This window comes from Quercus lobata, chromosome 10 (assembly GCF_001633185.2).
Source record: "Quercus lobata isolate SW786 chromosome 10, ValleyOak3.0 Primary Assembly, whole genome shotgun sequence".
Lineage (NCBI taxonomy): Eukaryota > Viridiplantae > Streptophyta > Magnoliopsida > Fagales > Fagaceae > Quercus > Quercus lobata.
The window spans coordinates 17,252,902-17,279,789 of NC_044913.1; the positions used below are offsets into that span (position 1 = coordinate 17,252,902).

General features: G+C 35.9%; 2 protein-coding genes across 2 annotated transcripts; one reads left to right on the plus strand and one right to left on the minus strand.

Moving 5' to 3' along the window:
* Nucleotides 1–13,993: 13,993 nt before the first annotated feature.
* On the minus strand, nucleotides 13,994–14,737 carry LOC115964433 (uncharacterized protein At4g02000-like). The gene has a single exon (XM_031083743.1). It carries the CDS (start codon nucleotides 14,735–14,737, stop codon nucleotides 13,994–13,996), a length of 744 nt encoding a protein of 247 aa, XP_030939603.1.
* Nucleotides 14,738–22,673: 7,936 nt separating this feature from the next.
* LOC115962877 (expansin-A1-like) lies at nucleotides 22,674–24,893 on the plus strand. The gene is made up of 4 exons (XM_031081755.1): nucleotides 22,674–22,760; nucleotides 22,871–23,005; nucleotides 23,502–23,814; nucleotides 24,535–24,893. The coding sequence occupies exons 2-4, from the start codon at nucleotides 22,879–22,881 to the stop codon at nucleotides 24,839–24,841; spliced, it is 747 nt and encodes a 248-aa protein (XP_030937615.1). The 5' UTR covers nucleotides 22,674–22,760; nucleotides 22,871–22,878; the 3' UTR covers nucleotides 24,842–24,893.
* Nucleotides 24,894–26,888: the final 1,995 nt, after the last annotated feature.

A 26,888-nucleotide genomic window follows, 5' to 3' on the forward strand; every position in this document is an offset into this window, starting at 1 on the left:
GTATGCCATCTAAGAACAAAGTACAAAGAAAGTAGCATAGGATTAAGTTATGCATGTAATAATGAAAAAAGGATTGATATACTTAAAGCTCGCATCCGTGTTTTTAGGTTTTTCTGGTCCACTCTTTAATCCCCAACCAAAGTAGAGAGAAAAGGGGGCATTGACATTGAATTGATTAAAACCCTTTTCCTTATTTTTCTCTTAACTTTAACTTTACTTTGAAGAAAATGATAGGTACATACTTCCACTCTTAGACCAAAAAGAAAGAAAAAATTCCACTCATGTATAAGCCTTTGTGATTGGTAGATGAATCAATATTCAACAATGTTGGTAAAGCTATAGTTTGATATCCACACGGAAGATAGAACCAAATTCCCATAGAGCCACAAACTTTGTGTTTTAGGGTATATCCGGTAGCTCATGGCACATGCAGCCAACCATACGTTTGTTTTTGTGATCAGTTTCCAAAGTGTCGGATCTTCTTTAATTTAAAGCCTTCATTTCTTCTATCACAACTTTCTTCCACTTAGGTGAGATTGATTTGAGGGCTTCTTCATGCGATTGGGGGATCTTGGTGCCACAAAAAATAAAATATTGAGTCCATGCAATTCAATAATCTCATGCGCTCTCCATTTTGATTTAGGAATTGGGCACGCACACACGCAAAAAGTTTGACCACAAAAAACTTTTGGTACCACACTTGCAACCATCTATCTGTACATCTTAATTTTGCTACGAAGATATAAAAATAAAATTGCTACGAGGAATTTGAAAATTTTATGTTTACAACAAAAATTAAGGAAAATTGCAACTTTCACTTGGTTTTCTTAAAGTTTAAAAAGTTTTAATTTAGTCATTTAAATTTAAAAAACTGAGAATATTTCGTGTACATTTTTTTATCCTTTTTTTTTTTTTTTTTTTTTTTTTTTTTTCCTTCTGAAGAGGGTAAAAGTATGGATGATGGATCTATTTTAATAAGCATGACGGATTTGGAATAGTGGGTTGATGGTAGATAGATCCAGAGTGTACGGACACAAGGTGGATGGGTCTAGAGGGCCACGTGGCATCCACTTGGTTTCAGTAGTCTCCAAGGAATCCTAAATGGAAACAACTTGCATCTCACGGTTAACCCTAACTCATAGAGTCTCAATATGGATGGAATTCTAGTATGAGGAAGATTCCGTAATATACGCTCATTAATGATGATCTTCTCTATAAGAAAACGCCTTCCTACGCAAGAAACGGAGTCGGTTCTACACTACTATAAAAACCCAAAGACCCTCAAAAAACAAGGTACGCATAATTTAGCCTAGCTCTGGCATTCTAGAGTTGTGTGGGTATTGTTTCGAGCACGTGAGGACTGTGTGACTTACTGGTGATTTTTCGGCAGGGACGGACCTAGGATTCGAAGTTGAGGGGGGCAAATATAATTTTTCATGGACTTATTTTCTAAAATCTTAAATACATACCTATTATTTAATATTTTTTAAAAAATTTGGGGGGAAGGGGGGCATAGCCCCCCTCTACTTACCTACTGGTGATTTTTCGGCAGGGACGGACCTAGGATTCGAAGTTGAGGGGGGCAAATATAATTTTTCATGGACTTATTTTCTAAAATCTTAAATACATACCTATTATTTAATATTTTTTAAAAAATTTGGGGGGAGGGGGGCATAGCCCCCCTCTACTTGTACATGGTTCTGTCCCTGTTTTTTGGCATCATCATCTTCCATTCATTCATTGCTTATTTAATTCTTTTCTCTTAAAATATGAGGCTAGTTCTATTTTTAGTCCATTAAATGTGGGGCACCTCAATTTTTTTTAGTATTATTGAATAGACAATCCGTGGAAAGACGTTTTAAAATTTTAAGAGACCAATATATCAAATATTTTAAATTGAAGACCAAAAGGATAATTTATCACCAAAAAAAAAAAAAAAACTTACTTCATTGTACATCCGTACTCTTTAATTTTATTTATTTTTGTTGGAGAATCATATTCATATGTTCTTTAACCTCTTTTTTTTTTTTTTTTTTTTTTTTGAGAAAGAAGAACTTGAATTTTATTAAGTGATAGAAAAATCTGCTTGATAAGTTGCAAAAATTTGGATTGGAACATCCTCCATCCAATTTGAAAAACTAGTGACATGACGTGCATGTCTAGATAGGTTGTGAGCAACATAATTTCCATCCCTACCAACATGCATGTTGAAAACTAATACTAGTAAACAAGTTTGCCAACAAATGAGCATCACAGATTAAAAGACCATACGAGGCTATAGAAGGAGAGAAGTACCTTAAAGCATTAATGATGATCAGCGACTCTCCCTTGAGAATTGCTTTGTCTAAGCCTAGTTTTAGGGAGAGTTCAAGTGCTCTACATGCTACCAAGGTTTCCGGTTCATGACTGAATGTGGGAGTGGGATATTTTGAGATAATGAAGCCATGACCATGCCCCGATTATCTTGAACAACCACTCCAATACCAGCTCTTTCTTCATCCTTAAACACTGCTCTGTCAAAATTAATTTTGAAGCAATTAACTGGAGGAGGCTGCCACCTTACCCACGATAGTGCTATTGCTGTCAGCTTCCTTGGCTGGACTGTCCGAAACTCTAGGAGTGATTAAAGGCACGTTGTGCAATTTGGTTCAGTGGCAAACTTGGTGGAGCAGTCCTCACATTGTTGCGGCTAAACTAGATAGTCTAGGTAAGCATTGCAAATAGTTCACCACTACAATCTGAATCCAGGACATGAAGGAGCAGTTGTGGGAAAGTTTGGAATTGTGTGCTGCTTCTAAAATTCCATTGCGAATCATTCGCCCATACCTGTGTCAAACTTGGACATGACCACAGAGAATGCAGAACGTCTTTGGGGTGTTGTGAGCAGAGGGGACAAGTTGGGTTATCGATAATACATCGGCGAACTAGGTTTGATTTTGTTGGGATAGCATTTCGGCATGCTCTCCAAACAAAATTCCTCACCTTACATGGGACTGCTAACTGCCATATATTTTTCCACATTGATTTTTTCTGATAAGTAACTTGGTGCCTTGGTGGAGATGAGCTTCGCACTTCAGTTTTTAGGAAGTAATATCTTGATTTGGCAGACTATTGTCCGGACTGTACAAATGGCTAGAAAAGAGCATCATCACAAGGATTTCGGCTGAGAGGGATTTTATGAATTTCACTTGCTTCTTCTTGGCTGAACACTTTGGACAGAAAAGTTAAATCCCATGAACGGGTAGTGGGATTTAGAAGAGAACTTACATTAGCATTCTGCATTTCTGCTATTAAAGGCCCCTACAATGATGGATAGTTAAGAGAAGGCAGCCATTTGTTACCCCAAAGTTTGATTGACTCACCGTTTCCAACTCTCTACTTTGTACCTTTTTGAATAACCTCCCTTCCAATTAAGATGCTCTTCCATGCATACGATCCACCATGACCCTCTTTAGCCTCCATGATAGAACAATTTGGAAAGAATTTAGATTTGAAAACTCTATAAAATAGAGAGTTTTTATTATGTAAAAGTCTCCAATTTTTTTTTGCTAAGAAAGCGTCATTAAACAAAGGTAATTCCTTAAAACCCATACCACCCTCAGATTTTGGCTCATACATATCCTCCCATTTCACCCAATGTATCTTCCTTCTTTCACCAAAACTTTCGAATCAATCCTTCAATTTCATGACAAAGGCCTAATGGAAGTTTAAAGCAACACATTGAGTAGGTTGGAATTGCTTGAACTACGGCCTTTATCAAGATTTCTCTACCTGCTTGAGACAACAACTTTTCTTCCTACCCTTGCAATTTCCTCCAAATCTTTCTTTGATGTACTCGAACCTTGTTTTTTTATGTCTACCTACCAATGATGGCAGCCCTAAGTATCTGTCATAGTGCATTATTTCTGAAACTCCTAAGGCTTCCTTGATCTCCAACTTTATAGCATCATTGGTGGATTTACTAAAGAAGATAGCAGTTTTACCACAATTGATTTGCCGACTTGATAGCCTTTCATAATGAGCCAGAATTTGCAGCACCTTTTGGCATTCACTTCTATTAGACTTGTAAAAACTATCATCCACGAAAAGCAGATGAGTTAGTTTAGGACTTCTTCTGCTTAAGCCAGACCTGTGGATGGCTCCCTCCCTTTCTGCCTTAGAAATAAGGCTATGCAGATCTTCCATACAAAGGAGGAAAAGAAATGGTGATAGTGGGTTGCCTTGGCGAATTCCCCTTGTAGGTCGGATCAATCCCTTAGGTTCACCATTAACCAAAACCGAATAGGACATAGTATTCACACAAATCATTATGGGGCTTATCCACCTCTCATTATACCCCAATTTTCTCATAACCTTCCCCAAAAAAATCCACTCCACCCTATCATATGCCATACTCATGTCTAGTTTAGCTGCCATGTAACCTAATTTGGTAGATTTATGAGTATTCATGCTATGTAAAGTTTTGAATGCTACAAGAATATTGTCAGAAATTACACGGTTTTTTGTAAAAGCACTTTGATGTTCTGAAATGATGATTGGTAATATGTTTTTAAGTCTGTTGGCTAATACCTTGGAAAAAATTTTATATAGCACATTACATAGACTGATGGGGCGATAATTAGAGATAGAAACTGGATTTTTGATTTTTGGGATTAATGTAAGGAAGGTATGGTTTATAGGGTGAGGTATTATGGCTGAATTGAGGTAACATAAAATTGTTTTTGTAACATCACAACCAACAAGTTCCCAATAATTTTGATAGAAGAGTGAAGGCATATTGTTGGGATCAGGAGCTTTCAATAGAGCCATTTGCTTCAAGGCTGCCTGTACTTCCCATTCCATGAATTCCTATGATAACTGAGAGTTCATTTCATCACTGACAATATTTGGAATTGAATCCAGATCCTTAACACCAATGGCCAAATTTGATGAAACGAAAAGTTCTTGGTAAAACTCAATGAAAGATTCGGATATCTCTTCAGGATTTTTAACCCATTTGCCTGTGGAGTTGGTAATAAAAATTACGCCTATGCCTTTGAGTTGCTCTACTATGAAAGTACTTGGAATTTTTGTCTCCCACTACTAGCCAGAAACTTTTAGCACGTTGCCTCCACATTTTATTTTCTTTAATCATCAACCCATTAATTTCCTTAGTGAGTTCCCTTACCCGAAAGTTTCAACCAAATTGCATTGTTGCATGTTCTACCCTCACCAAGAGTTTTCTTTCCTCAACAAGCTTGATGGTTTTTAGACCCCTTAAACAATTGATTAAACCTAGGTAATTAGCCAAGTTGTTACTTAGTCCAATTAAACAAGTTTAGGTTATCACAATATAAAAGATCAAATCCTGCAAAGCAGCGGAAAATAAATAACACAAGATATGATCACCCAGGAAACCAAACTGGTAAAAACCTGGGGAGGATTTGACCTAGCTATCCTCAAGCTAAACTTGAATCCACTATCTTGAAAGAATCGAAGTTCATACAATAAGACTTACAAGCCCCCACGCTCGACTTCTTATTGCTACCAACCAGTAGAACTTACTGACACGACCACGTGCAAGCTCCGAATCCATGGACTCCTTCTTTCTTGGATTCACGACCAGATACAAGCACACCCACTTGTGTTTTCTTTAAGCTTCAATGGCAGCAACTGAATTGATCATCAAGGTGTAGATAAATCTTCTCCTTAAAAACCCTAAGTTTGTGTAAAGGAAAGCTCCTCTAGATCTCACAAGAGATTTACACAAACCGCAAATATGAGCAACACTAAAATGTGGCTAGGGTTTGCCTTTTATACTTAGGACAAATAAGAAACCCTAAAAACGTTTTAAAACACTTAGGGCTGAGTTGGACGAATCTGTAGAAAAACATTCTGCCTGAGCTTCGATCGATCGAGCCAAGCCGAAAGGCACAATCCTTTCCTACTTTAACTCGATTCCAACTTTACATAGATGCACAACTTTGAGCTAGCCTTAAACACTTCTAAACACATTGTTTTGATCATGGTTTGCCAACAATACAAATTAGAGTTCTAAATACATAAAATCCTAAGACTTTAGAACCTAACAAACTCCCCCTTTGGCAATCCGTGACAAAACACAACTAGAAGCTCAAAGTTTACAAAATAAAAAGCCCTTTACAAAATAATGCTCATAAAACAAATTCAATCCTAACTACTATCCATCAGTTGCAAGTGTAGACAGCAGCTCAATTGAATCAACCTGTATATTTCCTGAAACACTAAACAAAATGCATAACCGCATGTGTGGAAACAATACAAGTAATCAAAATAACTTCTTGATTTCAAATAACACACAAATAAAGACATATATCAATGAATAACTCATAAATATAAATCAATAAGCAGTTTGAAACAAGAAACATATAAAGTACCAATAAAAACATAAAACTCCCCCTAACATGAATATCCCATCAAAAATAAGGTAAGAGCTAAAAAAGTTAAGTATAAAGTGAAGCACCTAGATACAATCTAAACTCCACAAGCTCCAACCAAAAACAAATAAACTCCCCCTGAAAGCAAAAACTCTACAAAATACTCCCCCTTTTTGTGACGAAATGCCAAAGGGCAAACAAGATACCCATCATCAAAATGGAGGTGGTCTAAACTGCGCCAACTCCGCACGCAAGGCACGGATCTCATCGAGCACGTCCACCAAAATCTGTCCTTGAGTCGCTTGAATGGTCAAGACATGATCCAACGTGCGACGAATGTCGGAATCATCCGAAGCAATCGGTGGAGGAACATCAGCATCAGCAGCAGCACCTGATGTCTCAGCAGCAGCAGTACCTGTAGAAGAGGGAGGAGGGGGAATACCACTAGATGACGCATCTCTAGGACGAGAAGGAGCAACTCTCAACTGAGCAGCCCTCTGACGAAGAAAAGTGGCACCTATGGGAGTAATCACATGAACAGGCTCACCAGATGGAAATCCATCTAGACCTAAGAAGAGCAAAATCCTATGAATGAAAATAGGATGAATCAGCACGTGCCCTACGGCAGAACTCCTATGAATCTCGTTCAAAGAACGAAGGAATAAGTGAGGAAAACTGATAGACGCTCCAGAAACAAAGGCATACAAAAACACACATCGCTTTAAAGGGATGGTGTGGAAGTGAGAGATAGGCCACAACGAATGACACGCTATCCTAAAGAAGAGATAGGCAGTCTCGGTAAGCTCAGCGGACGTGATCTGAGGATCAGAACCCCACTGGATAGATGACCCTGTGATGTAAGAAAGAACAACATCTAATGAGGGTGACTCATCATAGGGATAGTCAGCTTCCCGAACAACCGGCACCCCAAGAGCCTCAGCCACTACCCGAGGGGTAATGGTGAACTCTACACCTCATATCCAACTCCTAACAAGGGTGTTGGAATCATAGATGTGGCAAGAGAGGTTTGAGAAGAACTCTCTAATCAGGGCGGTCGGGGGTGGATGATCTATCTCTAAGAGAGGCAACCAACCTCTAGACTCAAAATTGGCCCTAATGGCCGGATCAAGTTCATCTAAGGCCACAGCTCGCTTAGCCCATATCTTACGCTTACCGTTCAAAGTCTCAAAGGCTTCTCTACACTTATCATTCCTAAACTCCTCAACCCTAGAGAGAGACTCAGAGGAAGTGGAAGTGGTCCTATGGGTTCTAGTTTTCCTAGGCATGGTGCTAGGATAAGGACCAACACACAGATAGAGAAAAAAAAAACAAAACCAAGGGCAAACTGCAAGTTAGCACAAAAACAGAATATAAAATAAAAATCTATATGATGCATGAACAAGTTAAATGACATGATGCATGTTCTAATGCAGTGAATTAAGTCCAAAAGGTTCAAATTCACAAAATTAGTTTGAGCATTAAGGTTTTAACACAAAAACCCCAAAATTTGGAAAACCACTTGAGCAATTTGAAAAATATTGACGAATTGATCATCACACATGATAGAATAACAAAAATAATGACCAAATACATCAATTTGATAAGCCAATTTCATCAATTTAACCTAATTAGACAAAATCCCCAATTTGATTCAAATTCAAACCCTAGAATTCCCAACTTTTCAAAAACCACAAAATTGATCAAATTAAACTATAAGAATTATTATTATAGCATCATAGAACAAAAACCCATTGATCAATTTCACCAAAATAGGTTCGAATCATCAAAAACCCCAATATTTTGAAAGTGCCGAAAATAGCCACAAGAATGCATGAAAAATGTATGAAAACGTGAAATAAAATGCAAAAGGAAGGGAAAAAGAGACTTACTGGCCTTCAAGGACAAAAACCTTGCAAAAATCTTGAAGGAAAATGACAAAAAATTAATGGTGGAGCCTATAGCCAACGCGGAGAGAGAGAAAAGTTGAAAAACTATTTGAAAAAGTGACTTTGAAAAGTCCAATCTGTCTTTTTAAAAAACCCGTTTCACGAGTTTCGATCGATCGGAAATCAGCCTCGATCGATCAAAACAGACAGAGACTCTCTCTATCAAATTTTAAAAAATTTCGATCGATCGAAAAACATAATGGATCGATCGAAATAGGCAGTGGCTCACTAAATTTTCAGGAAAAAACACAGTTTTTGAAAAACATTTAGAATTAACTCAAAGCATTGAAATTTAAGGACAAAAATGCATGAGTATGTGATAATATGATTTTCAAAACAAGAGTTTTAAGCCCAAATTCCAAAAAAAAAAAAAACAAAATTTCTTGCATTCTCCACAAATTTTCCAGTAACAAATTAATTTTGCACAAAATTCGAAGTATTTGCAAAACTTGGTTGGTCAGACCATAAACACACACAATAACATGTACAATGTTTAGCAAAGAGTAACTCGTGTAGTGTGTGTAACTAGCAAAAGTTTGAGATACATGTGAGGTGATATGTGAATAGCAATCAATCACAAAGTCTACAAAATTCATCACAAAGAATTTAAAAGAGACTATCACCTAAAGAGTTACATCATATAACTCCCACATCTCCTAGATCATAAGCTTGCAATCATGTAAGTTTCTTGTATTTATGCCTCATAATATACATACCAATTTTAAGTTATGTGAGTTTGGCATCAAGCCTAATAGTACACACCAATTTTGATTTTAAGAATTAAGCAATTTAACCCGAGGCTTCACCTTATGTTCTTTTTGTGCATGTGCTACACTTTTTTTAGCACAAAATCTTATGATATGCACTAAGGTGTTCATGATTGGTTAGTGAACAGTGGTGAGATGGTTATTTATGTCTTTCTCTAAAAGTTCAAGTCAAACATTTAAAAATATGTGACTTCAAGATTAAGACATAGTAATCAAAAGCCATAAACATCTTTCCCACACAATATGCACTACAAAGTTTCAGCTAGTAAAGTGCAATAAATAAGCTCATCAAAGCTAAACAAGGTACAAAAGACATGTTATGTGAAAATAAATTGACCAACCTTGTTCTCAAAAACCAAAAAGAATAGTACAAAACAAAATGTGCTTCCTTTTTCTTCCCTTTTTTTTTAATATTAAAAATAAAAAAACACCTAGAATGAAATGCATGAATGTTATGCTATGCAAATCCTAGAAACAAAAAAAAAACAAAACCAAAGAACAATGGTCACAAAGGGTAAAACAATGAAGCACAAGGACCATGTTAGAAAAACTCAGTTAGATCGAGTCTTTTGCATCCAAAACCTTTTAGATACACCACGAGTATTGGAGTTCTTATTCACATGAGAATGATTACCAACTCCAGGATTGGAATAAAGGTTTAAAGCCTTTACCAAATCACCAATAAGTACCATAGGATCAAGTGCTTGAGGCACAGGTACTTTTTGTTTGTTTGCTCTCTTAGCAGCTTGCAGCTTGTAGCAGTTTGGACGGATGTGTCCAGACTTTCCACAAAAGTGACAAACCCATGCAGGCTTATCATGTGTCTTGTCCTTAGATAGGGTAGGCTTCTTAGGCTTAGACTCTTTCAGATCAACCCTAATCTTCCTAGATGATGAACTTTCTAAGGATTTAACAACCTCACTCACAGGGGGTTTGACAGTTTCACTCACTATCGCACTCACGGAAGGTTCAGAAGAAGAAGATGAAGGAACAAACTTTGTGGAATGGGGAGCGGACACAGAGATGCTTTCAACATAACCTAATCCAGTTTTGTCAGAAGAAGACTTTTAAACACTCAGCATTTGATCAAGTTTAGAACTAGCAGATCTAGCAACAGATAAATCAAGTTCCAAAGATTTAACTTTATCAAGTAAAAGCATATTTTCAGTTTTCACATTGTTCAAAAGATCATTAGCATCAAACAGTTTAACAAGCAAATTTTTCTTTTCAAGCTCAAGAGATTCAATTTTCTTCAGGCCAAGTTCAACATTCATAGCATCCTTTGCAGCAACTTTGCAAAGTTTATTATAGGCCTCTTGAAGATCTGCATCTTCAGAGAGTTCCCCATCAAAAGGGTTCTCTTCAACAGATATGTTCTCATCAACTACAGCAGTAGCGGTGAAAGCAATGAAGTTTCCATCCTCATCACAATCAGACTCATTATCAGAAACTTCACCATCACTAAGGGTTACAGCCATAGCCTTACCCTTAGACTTCAAATAAGTTGGACATTCAGATTTCATGTGTCCATACCCTTGACATCCAAAACACTGAGAGCCTAAGAAATTATTGGAAGATTGACCTACTCTTTCTCTAGATTTATCATTGTTGTTAACTTTAGTGGGATCATGCTTCTTAAAATTTCTAGGTTCAGCAGTGTTTGTGCCTTTTGCCTTTCTATTATTATTTTTGAGAAAGTTTCTAAAGTTCTTGGCAAGGTAGGCAATCTCTGTAGCAGAGAGCTCATCATCAAATCCACCACCTTCAACATCATCAACTGACTTAAGAGCCACTGATTTGGATTTGGTAGTTTTGGGTAGATCCAACTCATAGGATTGAAGAGATCCTACAAGTTCATCAATAGGGATGGAGTCCACATCCTTACTTTCAGTAATGACAGTCACCTTGGGTCTAAAGTTTTCAGTCAAAGATCTAAGAATCTTCCTAACAATTTTAGGTTGATCATAGATTTCACCCAAGTTAAAAGCAGAATTAACAATATCATTCAATTTAGCATAGAATTCATCAAAAGATTCATCATCAGACATCCTAATGCTTTCAAATTTAGAAGTCAATTGCTGGAATTTATTTATTTTGACAGCCTTTGTGCCTTCATGCACAGTCTGGAGGATATTCCAAGCAGTATGAGCGATCTCAACATTAGAGATTCTCTTAAATTCCTCCATAGAAACAGCGTTAAAGATCGCATTCATAGCCTTGCTATTAAACAAAGTTATTTCTTTTTGAGAAGTTTCCCACTCACTAACAGGAGTAGTGGGCTTCTCCCATCCATATTCAACGGAGTTCTACACCCTCTCATCAATGGATTTCAAGAATGCTTTCATCTTTACTTTCCAGTAAGTATAATTATTCCCATCAAAGTGAGGAGGAATAACTAGAGCGTGTCCGTGTTCCATGACAACAGGGATTAAGGATCAGCTCAATGATCAAAGGATCAACAACAAAAGAGCTACCCGCTCTGATACCACTTGATAGTTTTTAGACCCCTTAAACAATTTATTAAACCTAGGTAATTAGCCAAGTTGTTACTTAGTCCAATTAAACAAGTCTAGGTTATCACAATATAAAAGATCAAATCATGCAAAACAGTGAAAAATAAATAACACAAGATATGATCACCCAGGAAACCAAACCGGTAAAAACCTGGGGAGGATTTGACCTAGCTATCCTCAAGGTAAACTTGAATCCACTATCTTGAAAGAATCGAAGTTCATACAATAAGACTTACAAGCCCCCACGCTTGACTTCTTATTGCTACCAACCAGTAGAACTTACTGACACGACCACGTGCAAGCTCCGAATCCACAGACTCCTTCTTTCTTGGATTCACCACCAGATACAAGCACACCCGCTTGTGTTTTCTTTAAGCTTCAATGGCACCAACTGAATTAATCATTAAGGTGTAGATAAATCTTTTCTTTGAAAACCCTAAGTTTGTGTAAAGGAAAGTTCCTCTAGATCTCACGAGAGATTTACACAAACCGCAAATATGAGCAACACTAAAATGTGGCTAGAGTTTGCCTTTTATACTTAGGACAAATAAAAAACCCTAAAAACGTTTTAAAACACTTAGGGCTGAGTTGGACGAATCTGCAGAAAAACATTCTGCCCGAGCTTCGATCGATCGAGCCTGTCTTTCGATCAATCGAGCCAGGCCGAAAGGCACACTCCTTTCCTGCTTTAACTCGATTCCAACTTTACATAGATGCACAACTTTGAGCTAGCCTTAAACACTTCTAAACACATTGTTTTGATCATGGTTTGCCAACAATACAAATTAGAGTTCTAAATACATAAAATCCTAAGACTTTAGAACCTAACAAAGCTCTCTACGAACATTCCCAAAATTTTGACGACTCCATTGGGTTAATTTAGTCCCAATTGGAAATTTTCTTCAATACTTAAACCTCAGGATCACAAGGGATTGAAGCTTTCAACACCACTTCCACCGTTCACCCACACCCTTTATCAGAGAGCCACATTTCTTCAAAACGGAATGGGTTTGATCTAGGGGGTGGTTCAAGGCCATCAGGAACTATCCAAATAGGCGTGCGATCTGATGTGGTGCTAGTGAGATGAAAAAACTTTGTTCTTGCAAACTGTTGAAGCCAATCATTTGTGCAAAATGCCCTATCAAGCCGTTCCCAAATTGATTGACTGCTTGCAAAATGCTTGCTCCAAGTAAATTTGGAACCCAAATATCCAAGATCCAAAAAACCACATGCTCCACTGCATCATAAAAAGCTGCATCTGATTGTGGCTCCTTTTATTGCCACCTAATTTTTCTTCGCTTCTGAGCAACTCATTAAAATCGCCTGCGCATAGCCATGGTATCTGAAATTTCCACTCTAACCTTCGGATAGATTCCAAGACTCAATTCTTCTCTGTGTTTTTGGTTCTCCGTAGAATCCAGTAAATCGCCATTCCTATTCCGTATTCTTATTTATAATCACATCAATATGATTTTTGTCAAAGCCTTCAACTATAACAGCTATTGATTCTTTCCAAAACAAAACTAAACCTCCTCCCTTGATTTCTCTTGGTACAACAAACATGTTCTCAAATTGTATCTTTTGTTTTACTTCTTTTAGCCTTGCTTCATCTGCCCATGTTTTGGCTATAAACACGACAGAATGATCTTTTGCTTGCACAAATTCAGCAAGCTCCATTCTCTGTACATAGGTTCCCAAGTTCACGACAGTTCCAAATTAAGCAACTCATTGCAATTGGCAGGGCTGACACACAACCTCCACTATTGATAAAGAAGAATTCCCATCATCCTTTGAAACCAATTTGCTTTCGCCTGGTAACTCTAAATGAACATCATCGAATCTTTTGCATAAATTATTTTCCCTGTTGTGTTATTCTCCACAGTTTTTGCACGTGCTTGGTATTTTACTCTTCCTCTGGTACACGGCTTCTTGCTTGTGCTAGTGCAAATTTTTTGAGAGGCAGATTGTGTAGGCTCACGGCTCAGTCCTTGCTCTTGCTCACGTGAGCTTGCTAACTTTACCTCACGTGCCTCTTTTCCTTTCCTGACATCTTCACGTTGAGTTTGGGGAATAATGGATACATTGATTGCTTCTAACAAATTTACTCTCATTCGTGTGCTGACCAAATTTAATTAGGGCCTCATCAATTTCCCTTATTTGGATGTTGAACAGCTTAGCAAAAGAAACGGGTTTGGGAATTAAAATCTCAGAGTTAATCTCATCCATAATATTCAGGTTTAAATTTGAATAAGAAATGTTTGAGATAAAGTCCATGTTTGGAATAACTCCAACATCCGTTTGTAACGTATTCTCCACACCTACGATTTCAGCGTTTAAATGCTCCTCCAATTTATTGCTTTCTTTCTCAACTGTTAGCTCCATGTCGGACTACACATTTTTCGGTGAACCAGTCCCTGTTTTATCCACCACCGGCTCCGAATGTGGCCTGACTTCCTGTGGTACCTAAAAACTGGATTTTCTTCCTTCATAGGACCCTCTGGAACAAAGATGACATTTTTTCCTTTGGCCGAGTATGGTGATGCCTTCAAGCTAGAATTAAACTGTTGTTGATCAGGCGAAAGGGTGCCTTTGTTATCAATCCACAAGTCACAATTCTTGTCACTGTGAGTTAATCGCCCACACCAGAAGCATATATTTGGCAACCTTTCATATTTGAATCGGATCCAATTTTTAACCCCATTCTCCATTGTAATTAATCGTCCCCTACACAGAGGTAAGGTGACATCTATTAGGACACGAACTCGGATAAAATGACCATCTTCATCATCAACATCATTAGTTGATTTTTGGACTTCCCCGACAATTTCACAAAGGCTTTCAGCAACCGTCTTAGTCATGTAATGGACCAGAATTTCATGAACTTGCACCCAGAATAATGCTTTTGTAAACACCAACTCATGGACTAGTACATCTGTATTGTATCTCTGTATCATAACTAAGTGTTTGTCGAAACTCCATGGCTGGCTCTGTAGTATTCGATCAACATCACTTAAGTTGTCAAAAACAAAAAGCACCATGTGATCCTTATGGTTGCGAATCTTGAAGCCGTTGGTGGATCTCCACAATTGTTTGAAGGTTCTCACCATCACTTCCATGTTTAGAAAATGAGGAGTTAAAAATTGTGCTGTGATAATAAATTCGCCTGACTGTTGATCCTTTTTTAGAACAAAACCTGTCTTCTCCCTTTTTGAGAGAGAGAAGTTACTCCATTTTTCTGCCAAATCCTCCATATCTCACAAGAGTAAGTGAGATTCGATAGAAAATGTGTTTCCCTAAGGTTGTGTTTGGTTCGTGTAAAAGCATTTTCGGAAAATATTCCATTTTTCAGAAATGCTATTTTCCGGAAAGGAAAATGTTTTCATGTGTTTGGCTACCACAAAATTCGTTTTACGGAAAATCAATTCCGGTGTTTGGTTCATTCAAACATTTTTACAGAAAATGCTTTACATACCCAATTTTCCATACACTTCCTCAACTGTAAACATGCGGATAATGAATCAATTCCACACTCATTCACAAAAGAAACAAAACCCAGCAAAAAAATTCATAAAATCCGGTCAAATTGAGATCGTGCGGCGGAGGAGAAGATGAGATTGCGCGGTGAAGGTGAGATCGAGTGGAGGCGAGATCGGTGCGATTGTCCGACGAGCGGCGCGATCGACGAGCGTGCTTGTCGGACGATGTCGATCGCGTCGCTCGTCGGACGATGTCGATCGCGCCGCTTGTCGAACGATCGCACCGCTCGTCGATCGCGCCGCTCGTCGATCGACGATTGGCGTGGTGCAATCGTCCGAAGAGCGGCGCGATCAACGATCAGTGCGATGCGATCGCTGGCGAAGTCTCTTCTTCCTCTCTCTCTCCGATCTGGGCTCTCTCTTCTCTCTCTCTCTCTCTCTTTCCGGAAATGATTTGAAGTGAAAATGAGAGTGTAAAATCATTTCCGGGTCAAAAGAGTAAATGTTGGTCAACAGGAAATGATTTTCCAGAAAATTTCATTTTCCGTTGCTGCCAAACACGCGGGTTTGGGGGAAAATGATTTCCTGAAATCATTTTCCCCCAAAACAAACGCACCCTAAACTCCAAGAAAAAAAAAAAACCAACTAGCTCTAGAGATAACCTTGTTACCCCAAGAGAAAACAAAACTCTCATTCGAATGGAAGGGACAGCAAATTCTACTGCCTAAGTGAAGAGAGAGCACTCACTTACTTAACAACAGAGAAACTCGAGTGAGAGTTCTGCATTACTAGAACCTTTGAAAAAAAGACACACTGAAAAAAATTACACTCCTCTCTATCTTTCAGTTGATTTTAGTTTCACAACACCACAACAACAAAAGGATTTTGATTCTTTAACTTGGGTGGTGTTGAGGTCTAAAAAGTTATAACACCAAGGCCCAAAAGAAAAAGCACAGTGGGTGAACCTGGTATAAAAGGGTTGAACTCACCACAAGAGAAAAGGATGGCCCAAGTCCATCAAAAGAAAGATTTGAAACCCAAAACCCACAAAAGGACGGGCCTTAGGGCCCATGAAACAAAAGGAAGAAAGGAAAAAGCCCAGCCTGTCAAGATCAGAAAATCAAAGAAAGTCCAATGGGAGGAACTGGGCCGGGATACCCAGAAGCTACCAAGGGCTCGGGATCCTCGGAACCTGCAACATAGTTAGGATGAGATTGAGACAGTTCAAAAAGAGCACCAAGAAACACAAAGAACGAAGGACATATACGTTCTTCTCAGTCACCCAGTGATGCAGAAAGGAAACAAAAGGCTTGGAGAATAACAATTCATGAACAAGGGGCTGGTACCTCAGGCAACCCAGAAAAAAGAACTATAAAGAGAAGTAGATGGGAAAACCTTCAACCTGGTAGGAATGGATTCAGCTTACCTAGGAAAAATGACAAAAAAAGGACAACCAAAAAAGCTGAGTCTGAAAAAGGTAAGGACTAGAAGCCTTGAGGGAAGAGAGATTGAAGGTCGGCCCTCTAAGGACACCTTAGAATGGAAAGTCAGCAAGAAACTTTTAGGGAAACAACACCAAAAGAAGAAAACTATGAGAAATAAGGAAATGACCAGTCATTAGAGTGGCTAGCACAACGTAGGCTTTGGTACCCAAGGGAGCAAAGGAGGGGAATCAGTAGTACCCTGGAACCCTAGAATGATGCTATAAAAGGGAGAAGTAGCCAACATTGAAGAGGCATTCAGCAATAGTGAATCATAATAGAATCATTAAGAAAACTCTGTCAAAAACTCAAAGAAAGTAGTAAAAGAAAGAGAAATATTGCCCGGTATTCCAAAACAGCCACTATAGAACATACTTGGATTCAAAGGAATTCAAATTTTGTAAGTCTTAGAGGCTTAGATAGCCATTTAAGTCTGTAATTTTTGAGCTTATTTGAACCTTGTAACACGTTTTAGTGAGCACTTGTGATTTACAACTAAAGAAAGTAATGAAATATTTCATAGTGTTTTAAGGATCCTTAACAATATATTTGTTTCTCTCTTTATTACAGTGTTCCTTTACTGTTTCTTGCTATTTAATATATATATTCTTGCTAGTATGTACGTATTGTAGGATTTTTGCTCTGTGCACCACTTGGTTTTGCAAACAGCCCATTTAGCTGCGGTGAACCAAGCCCAGTCCCTTTAAACAACAACTCAAAGGCCATGGTCCTTACTTCAACTTGGGCCTGGACACTGTCCAAAAAAGGACCCTCATAGGTGGCTATAAATATAAAACTTTCATTTTAATTGAAATCCCAAAAAGTAATTAAACTTTTGTTTTCATATTCAAAATTACTGCTACTCACATGTAAGGCAGACATTGAAGCTTGGGGGCAATAGCTTTACCCCAAAATTAATTTAAAATTATACAACCTGCTACATTAACATCTTACAAGTAAGACATTACTATAGTTAGATTGTAAAATTTTTTACAACTAACATGCCGGATAATGCCTTTTTTTTGGTTTGATGCTAAAATATAGGATATTTAGAGTTTTACAACTCCAGATACTAGTGCTCTAAATCTGGTGCATCTCAATCTCTTTTAGTATATATGAATAGACAATCAGTGGAAAGACAAGTTATAAATTTTAAAATTTTAATTAAGAGACCAATCAAATATTTTAAATTTGAAGACCAAAAGAATAATATACCACTACAAAAAAAATGTCCTCTGGCCGCGTTTTTAAAACGCGACTATATGGCAAAAAAACGTGGCTATAGCCTATAGTCACGTTTTTTTAGGCCACGGTTTCTAATGTGGCCTAAAACCCGTGACTATAGGACTGATGGTCCTATGACCCCAAAAATACAAAATATAACTTCATTGTACATTATTGTTCATTAAATTTTATTTTATTTTATTTTATTTGGAGAATCATATTCATATGTTCTTTAACTTGGGTGACCATAATAAATATGAAAGTACTCTTCATCATCATAATTCAAATTCCAAAAAGTAATCAAACTTTTGTGTTCATATTCAAATTTACCAGTACTCACATACAGGGCAGAGCAGACATTTGGGGGTATTACCCCAAATTTCTTGAAAATTTTAAACTGTATATTTAAGGACAAGTTATCTATTGCACATATATCATAACCTTATATATAATATCTAACTATAAACAATATTTTTTCTAATTTAGATTTATCGTACCATGCATGACTTTCCAGTGTAGTATATAATGTGCTTTTGCGTGTTAAAATTTCATCCTTTCCTTTATGCGCGTGTGTGTTAATTTCTATATTAAAAAAATGATTTATCATGGCTCCACCACCGCCATGCTCACATACTCCCATCAACTCATTACTATTGGCAAGATTTCGCTTTCTAAGTATATCCTACAAAGATCAGAAAAATGACTAATTAAATAAATAGATCCTTATATTGCCGATCATTTTAATTTTATCACACCATGCAGTGTCAGCTATCTAAGCCCACCGAAATTTAAAAAAAAAAAAAAAAAAAAAAATCACAAAATATAGAGGAATATTCGGAAATGAAACTCTCTCAGTAATAAAAAGGTTGTAATTTTACAGGTTGGTATGCAGTTGTCTGTATTATCTTGATGCATGGTTGGGTCTGAGGTTTTGGTTTTTATTGGTTTGAGGAAAGAGGAATCCGTGAGGGAAAAGGGAATTCAACGGAGGAAAAAGAAACAACGCGGAAATGAGTTTTCGAGAACCGCGTGAGAAAGCAGCCCTACGTAAATAGCACAGTTATACGTGTGCGATCTCATAACCCACCTCACGTTGCTTTCATTATGCTAAGCTAAATGCATGCCAGAACCCCCAACTCCAGCCACATTTCAATTTCTTTTTTTTTTTTTTTTTTTCATATAATAATATATAATGTTATATTTTCAAAACCGGAAAAGTTTTGCAGTGCTTGTATGCAGCAAAAAAAAAAAAAAAAAAAAAAAAAAAAAAAAATTCCGATCGAGTGAAAAAAGGATTTGAGCTAACCCATTTAGTTCAAATCTTTTTTTTTTTTTTTTTTTACGCTATATTATAGTAAAAAAAAATGCCAATTGAATTACAAAACCTTAGCCAACCTATCCAATCTTTGAACTTGAAATAAAAATGCTTACAAATACATCCTTCCAATTCATCATAAGACACAAAGTTAATTTCTAGCTATGATTATTAAAAAAAAAAAAAGAATAAAAATAAAACATATGGATAGACACCCATAAAATCGTAACATATTTTTGGGAGTGAGTTTGTTTCAATGCTTATGAACATATAACAAAAATAAAACACGTGTCCATTTCCGTTTCGCGTTGAATCCAATGCATTAGAGCATTGGAATTACCCCATGTCCATTTTATATGATATTTTAACGTTATCGATCATGGTAGAGAGCAAGAAGTCACTATCTCAAATTCACTGCACAGCCTATGCCATCGCTATGCGGGCTTTATAAGAAGAACTCACTATCTGAAATTGACCACAGCTATGCCATCGTTATGCGTGCTTTTATTTTATATTAAGTAATTTAATAGGTGAATAGAAGACTAGTTTCTTTCTTAACGTGGTGATTGCAGGTGAATATATTTATATATATATATATATATATATATATGTGAGGTTTAAGTTATATCTTGTATAAATTTAAACAATATTATACCATTTAATATTTTTTAATTAGTTGTAAATATTGACAAATTCACCGTTAGATTACATTATCTTTATATAATTCCATATGTCGCCCGTGGATGTAGGCTATTGCTGAACCACGTAAAATCTTGGTGTTTTTTGTGTCTATTTTCTTTTGGATTAATTTTCTTTGTTCCTATTGTTACTTTGAAGATGTTTCACAAGTCTAAAATATTTTCACAATCAATCTTGGTAATTTGAGCTTCCGCTACTTTACAACATCTAGTGCATGCATGCTTTAACATTTATTAATAATTTTTTGTTTAATATTATTTTTGCTATTACAGGTTTACAATTGCACACATTGAACTGGATGGTAAACCAATGAAGAAAAAATGGAAAATTATAGTCACACTTATATATATATATATATATATATATAGACATATTGTTTACACTTTGCACTAAGTCTTTACTTTTCCATAAAAAAAAAAATAAAATAAAATAAAAAAAGCCTTAATTTTTTTTTCTTCTCAAAAAAAAAAATTCTTCATATTTTTCACAGCATGTTATTCTTAATTGAGCACCATTAGTTGACTTTAGAAAGAATACAAAAAAGTAATTAGATGAATTTGAACATTTAATTTTGAATGAATTACACTTTTTACCTTTTATTTTATTATTTCATGTTTAAAAGTATTCATTTTCGTTCCCCATGAGATTTATTTTCCTTGATTTAGTTGGATTCCCCGATTGTTTGGGTTTGAGTATTGGGAAGGTGAGTCTTGGTAGGATTTCACTCTTATAATTTTATGCCCAATTTGGTGGTGGTTGTGAGACGATTTGAGGCATGTTGGTGGGATTGATGGTGGAGGTTTTTTTTTTTTTAAAGTAAAAATAAACAAAAGTCTTTTTTTTTTTTTTTTTTTTTTAATTTGAGAAAAGAAATAAACAAAAGTCAGTCGGTCAATGAAGTGGAAATGTTTTAATAATGATCTCAATTTCAAACTTACGTAGTCACATGAGTGATTTGATGGAGCAAAATTTATGGCGTTTGATGAAAAGACTATTTTGAAAACGGTTTCAAACATAAAAATAAAAAAATAAAAAATCAAACATAAAATATCAAAATGAAAATATTATAAACTTAAATGATTTTAAGTATAATTTGGTCTCTACTTTCATTTTACGGTTGGTAAATTTTTATTGTAAAATTTCACATTTATCTTAAGGAAATCTGTTGACCGAACTCATTTTTATTTTTAAGAATATCTCGATCATTTTCTTTTAGAGGGTAAAATATGAAAAGGTGTTAATGGGGTTGGAATTGGATAACATAAAAGAAAGAAGAAGCTGGAAAGAAATTGCTTAAGTAAGCCGGGGCAAAGAATCTTTGAAAAACAATGAAAAGAAATTAATATACTAATAAGAGAAAGATAAGAAAGTTGGCTGTGGAAGTGATGAACTATGAACTATGCAGAAAAAAACACACTTAGTCCACTTTACTTGTTTCTTAGATTATAACGAGTTCACACTTGAGATCTAAACATTTGCAAGAAAAGGTTTAAGGTTTTAGCTCTGGAAGAGAACCAAAACCAATTGGCAATAAATGAATTGTAATAATGAGATTGAACTGTTCTTGGTCTTTCCAGTGTAACAGCCTGTGTTTATCATACATCATCTACCACATCTGACATCATCCATGTGCATGGCCATAGATCTCTCTCTCTCTCTCTCTCTCTCTCTCTCTTTCTTAGAAGAAGAAGAGGTGTGTTCAACTAAACAGGTGTGACATTGAATGAGAAGGCCTTGGAATTAATTTCTCTTGCATGATAAATTGGTCAAAATTGCTATTAAATTTGTTCACAAAATAGAAAATAACATGAGGGATTCAGAAAAATTGGTCGGTGCCAACGTGTACTTGAACCTTATACTTAGATATGGAGATTTAGTAGTGCCGGTGCAGCACGTTTGTAACATTTTGAATGTTTGAAACACTAATAAAATAAGGAATTTTGTGAAAATGGTTGTAGCAGCAATTTCAATCTAATGGAATTTTGGTATTAAATGCTCAATCTTTAATCATGAAGCATAAAGGAAAACAAGTTGAAGTGTGAATTAAGATTGATCCAATTGAACTTCCAACTTTTGTAGTAGGAAAGATATATTGATAGCTAAAGCTTTCTTCTTTTACTGTACTGCTATTTTAGACTACTATATGTTGGACACATTGTTGTTTAGAAAACAAATTTTGCTATCTAGGTACTTTTTGGTAGTCCATTTTTCACGGGGATTTCTGAATATGGTTTCAACTGCATTGAATGTTGAAGGAAGATTCCTTGCACTTGAAGACCTAGAAAGCATGCAAAATTGACTATACTTTGAGTCCATCTAAGAGGCTTTGTCATGGATGCTATAACCATAAGACTTTCACACAAGCTCGCACATGTAAAGAAGTGCAATTTTGTCCAATATATCATCACTTTTCCATTGAAATTTCGACACAAAACGAATGCCCTATACAAAACAACAACCTCATTAGCTGGCATATATAAAGCATAGAAACTCAAGAGAAAAAATAAAAGAATTATAATAATAGCAAATAGTTCTTGGTAAAAAGCGCGGAATCTGGTGTATGTACTGACAGTACTGTACAGTTGAAAGTACTATCAAGTATCAAAGAGCAAAACCACATTGGGGTCTTTAAGGTATACCCTAGTTGAATCTTTGAGATCTCAATGACTTTTGCTCAGCAAAAACACACAGGAAAGTTGAAAAGTACGTGGTTTTACGAAAAGGGTCTTTGTTTTCCACAGAGAAATAACCAATTGCACTTGGCGGTTTAAGGTCCCCACACCTCAATTAGTGTCAGTTTATATTATGACGCTGCATGAGGAATCGATTTTGCTAGCTCCTCCAACCATCTATATATTCCTCACCTCACCCTCCCATTTCCTCACCACCTCTCTAGCTAGCTATCTCTCTCTCTCTCTCTCTCTCTCTCTTTCTCTCTCAAAAGGTTTGTCTCCATCTATAGCATTTTTTCTCTTTCTTTCTTTTTGTTTTTCTAAATTGATCGAAGTTATTGGGAGGTGATATCATGGTACTGAAACTCACTACTCTCTGCAGGAAAAAAAATGGCACTTGTTGGACTTCTCTTCCTGGTGTTTCTCTCTTTGGGTTCGTGTGTTTATGGATATGGTGGAGGTTGGATTAATGCCCATGCCACTTTCTATGGGGGTGGTGATGCCTCTGGTACAATGGGTAAGTCTCAAAATTAATGCTCTAAGCCTTCTTTACAAAATCCGTGTATATACTTCAACCAAATAGACAATTTATTTCATTTACTGTTGAAAGAACTGTGAATAAAGTTGTGCCAGCAGTGAGAACGCATGAAAATCAATAACAATTTGTCACATGGGTACTTTGTATAAAAATTTATACAAAAATATAATGTAAAGTCTACATCATTACTTTTACTTAATTACATCTCTACAAGCATACTTTCAATATAATTCTAATATAGTCCACTATGAATGGCGGACAAAAATAGATAAATACGTATATGTGAAATATGTGAAAGTGATTGTTTACCGTTCTCAACCAATTTAATAAATTGTAACAAATGATGTAATTCTAAAAGAATAAATAATTGTAAATACATGCATCTGGAGATCATTTTTGTGAAGACACAATTGTTTGATTCCTCTGTAACCAACATATATGTTGATGACCACAATAACTAAATTAATGCATGCAGGTGGGGCTTGTGGGTATGGAAACCTATACAGCCAGGGATATGGGATAAACACAGCAGCTTTGAGCACAGCAATGTTCAACAATGGACTGAGCTGTGGGGCTTGTTTTGAGATTAAGTGTGTGAATGACCCAAAGTGGTGCCTACCTGGTTCAGTTGTGGTCACTGCTACAAACTTATGCCCAGCAAACATCAACCTCCCTAACAATGATGGGGGTTGGTGCAACCCTCCTCAGCACCATTTTGATCTCTCTCAGCCTATCTTCGAAAAGATTGCTCTATACAGAGCTGGGATTGTTCCTGTGGCTTACAGAAGGTACAATGTTTTGGTCTTCTTAAATTCTTAATTAATTTAATAATAAAAAAAAAAAGATACTTTCTACTCTCTAGCCACTAATTAATTCTAAATAAATAAATAATAAAAGAATTATTAGAAAAATAAAAATTTTATTATATACAACTTAAAAATTGATGTGTCAAATTCTAAAGACAAAACAAATTTTTTTTAAAGAAATATACTTAATATGTGATTAAGTAAGCATTTTGTAGACTTGGTTATTTCTAGAGTGCTCCAACCATTATAAATTTTATCGTTTATAATTTTTATACAGTCAACTTATAAATTCTAAACAAATATATAATTCAATCATATTCATATTACATCAATTATAAGTTTTTTAATAGTAAAATTTTAACAGATTTTTTATTTTGAACTTGCTGCCAGCCCTCTATAGCTTGGAATTACTTGTGTTTGGCATGTTTAAAATATGGTTTATATATTAGCGAATTTAACTTATTAGATATACTTTAAAAAAAAAAATCATTTTAATACAATTTATTCAAGCTTAATTAAATAAAATGGACTCCATACATATCATACTTGGCTAATTTGTTTTACTTTAGTCAAACTATGTACGTAACTTTTGGACATGGTCTGCGTAAAGCAAATCATCCTTGGCCTTTTTATCTACTTGATATACATTCCTCTTTGACCTTAAGGTAAGGCTTTGATTCCATATATTTTGTGATAATGTAGGGTCCCTTGCCGAAAGAGAGGGGGTATCAGATTCACCATTAACGGCAAAGGTAACTTCAACCTAGTCTTAATCACCAATGTTGGAGGTGCTGGTGATGTTCATGCTGTCTCTATCAAAGGCTCAAGAACCAATTGGCAACCAATGTTCCGAAACTGGGGTCAGAATTGGCAAAGCAATAGTTACCTCATTGGACAAGCTCTCTCTTTTAAGGTCACCACAAGTGATGGTCGCACTGTGGTTTCTAACAATATTGTCCCTGCTGGTTGGGCCTTTGGCCAGACCTTTAGTGGTCTTCAATTCCCATGAAAAACTATAAAATGACATTTATAAGGAGCTAGGTGAAAAAAAAAAAAAAAAACCCAAGTTCTTAGCATTTAGTAGTGTCTACAAAGTATAGAAGAAGGATGCTAAGTATTGAAGTTATTAGTGTATGTTAGTTGTGGATATGCGCTAGATTTGAGATATGGGGTACTCTGCTCTGCCCTTTTTTTTTTTTTTTTTGAAAAGGCAGGTAGAAAATTTTGGCAGTGGTGGGCTTTTAATTAATTAACCATCCGCTACTTTAATTCTGATCAGTGGTTTGGGTTGGTTTGGTCCATTTTGCTATATATGCCTCATTGAAAAAGCATTGTATGCTTACATATGAAGCACTGTAATCAGCTTCTGTTGATGCCTTGAACTTGAAGGTTTCCTTTTGTTATAGTTTTGAGTCATGATGATATGGTATTATGTAATGCACGGTTATATTGAATAAAAAAGCTGTACGAGTTCTCTTTAATAATGTGCTCTCTCTCTCTCTCTCTCTAAATGGATTAATACCTTATAGACATTGATTCACTAAATTCTAAATTGGTTGTATAATTATGGGATTAATCCATTAATCAAACAGTTCATACTTTAGTCAACCAACGGTTTTGACCTACCTAGAGGCAAGTTACAGTGATTTTATACACTATCAGTTGCAAACTTGTTAAACAAATTAATTTTCTCAATCAGACATTTGACGAGATATGCACTGATGCAAGTAGACATGAGTACTGATTTTCATTCAAAGTTGTAATCCAGGGTGAGTAGAGTAGAGCCCACTAATGTGGACTGAGCATAAGGTGGGGCAGGAAGGGTGAGCAAAACTTATCCTCACCTCGTTAGGACAGGAAAAACCGAGTCATGCTACGTACGCAGGGAATTTTTGTTGTCCCCATATTGTTGTGTTCACTCTATTATTTTCTCCCAATATTATGAGCATGTGTCAAGCGAATGGGCTTAGGCACAAGTTAATGAGGCTATCAAAAGATGAAGTCATGTTCGAAACTTTTTTTTTTGAAAAATTTTAACCTATAGTGTTTGTTCCTGATGATAACTTTTTATCATCAAACTAAGACACCAATCGATTTTTGATGTAGGCGAGGATCAAATCCCAAATATTTTATTCAAGCATCAGAGACTTTATATATATCCTTTTCACACATATTTAAAGGTAGTTGATTTTTTTTTTTTAATTCTCTTTTCCCTTAATAATACTTAATTAATGAATATATTGTTGATGAAATAAATTTACCAATTGAACTAACTAGAACTCACGAAATCATGTTTGAAACTCATTAGTTAACTACTACCCTATTCTTAAAATATAAATAAAGGGTAGTATCCTCTTCACACGTATTTAAAGGTACTTGATTTTTTTTTATTCTCTTCTCCCTTAATAATACTTAATTAATGAAAATACTGTTGCCGAAATCAATTGAAAAGAGACTATGAAAAAAAATACAATTGAATGAGAATAAATAAAGATTTTAAAAGATTAAAATTTTTTTAGATAGAAAAGATTAAGAATTTAAGAGACCTATTCCAAAATATATATAACTTACAAATAAAAATAAATTAAAAATAAAACTTATATTGCCGTATATATGGTCCAAATTTATTTATTTATTTATTTTTTTGTTGGGTAAATGTGGGAGATAGAACCTCCAAGCTAAAGGTATACAATGAAACCGGGTGCCACTAGGCTACAAGGCCCAGTGGCACCGTATGGCCCCAATTAATCAGTCATCATCTGAGATGAGGAGGGCGTTTGGGCTGGGCGTTTTGTGCGTCCGCGTTTCACGTTTTCTCTTTTTTTTTTTTTTTTTTTTTGCCCGCATTTGTTGACTTTTGGGAGACAAAATTTACTGTTATGAACAGTAAATTCACTGTTCACGTACTGTGCTGACACTGTTTACGTATTAAAAAATATTAAAAATGGGTCTCACAGTATTATTTACACATTTAAAAATTATTTTGCTACAGTGTTTTCAGCTTTCAGTTTTCAGTTTCAGCAACAATAAGCTCAATCCAAATGGACCCGAGATTT

What these genes read in the sequence shown, in the direction of transcription:
- LOC115964433 (XM_031083743.1), bottom strand. Translation starts at nt 14,737, where the DNA reads ATGGAAGTGATGGTGAGAACCTTCAAACAATTGTGGAGATCCACCAAC.
- LOC115962877 (XM_031081755.1), top strand. Translation starts at nt 22,879, where the DNA reads ATGGCACTTGTTGGACTTCTCTTCCTGGTGTTTCTCTCTTTGGGTTCG. An exon ending in TGATGCCTCTGGTACAATGG is followed by an intron (nt 23,006 to 23,501) that starts GTAAGTCTCAAA and finishes TAATGCATGCAG; the next exon opens with GTGGGGCTTGTGGGTATGGA. An exon ending in GTTCCTGTGGCTTACAGAAG is followed by an intron (nt 23,815 to 24,534) that starts GTACAATGTTTT and finishes GTGATAATGTAG; the next exon opens with GGTCCCTTGCCGAAAGAGAG.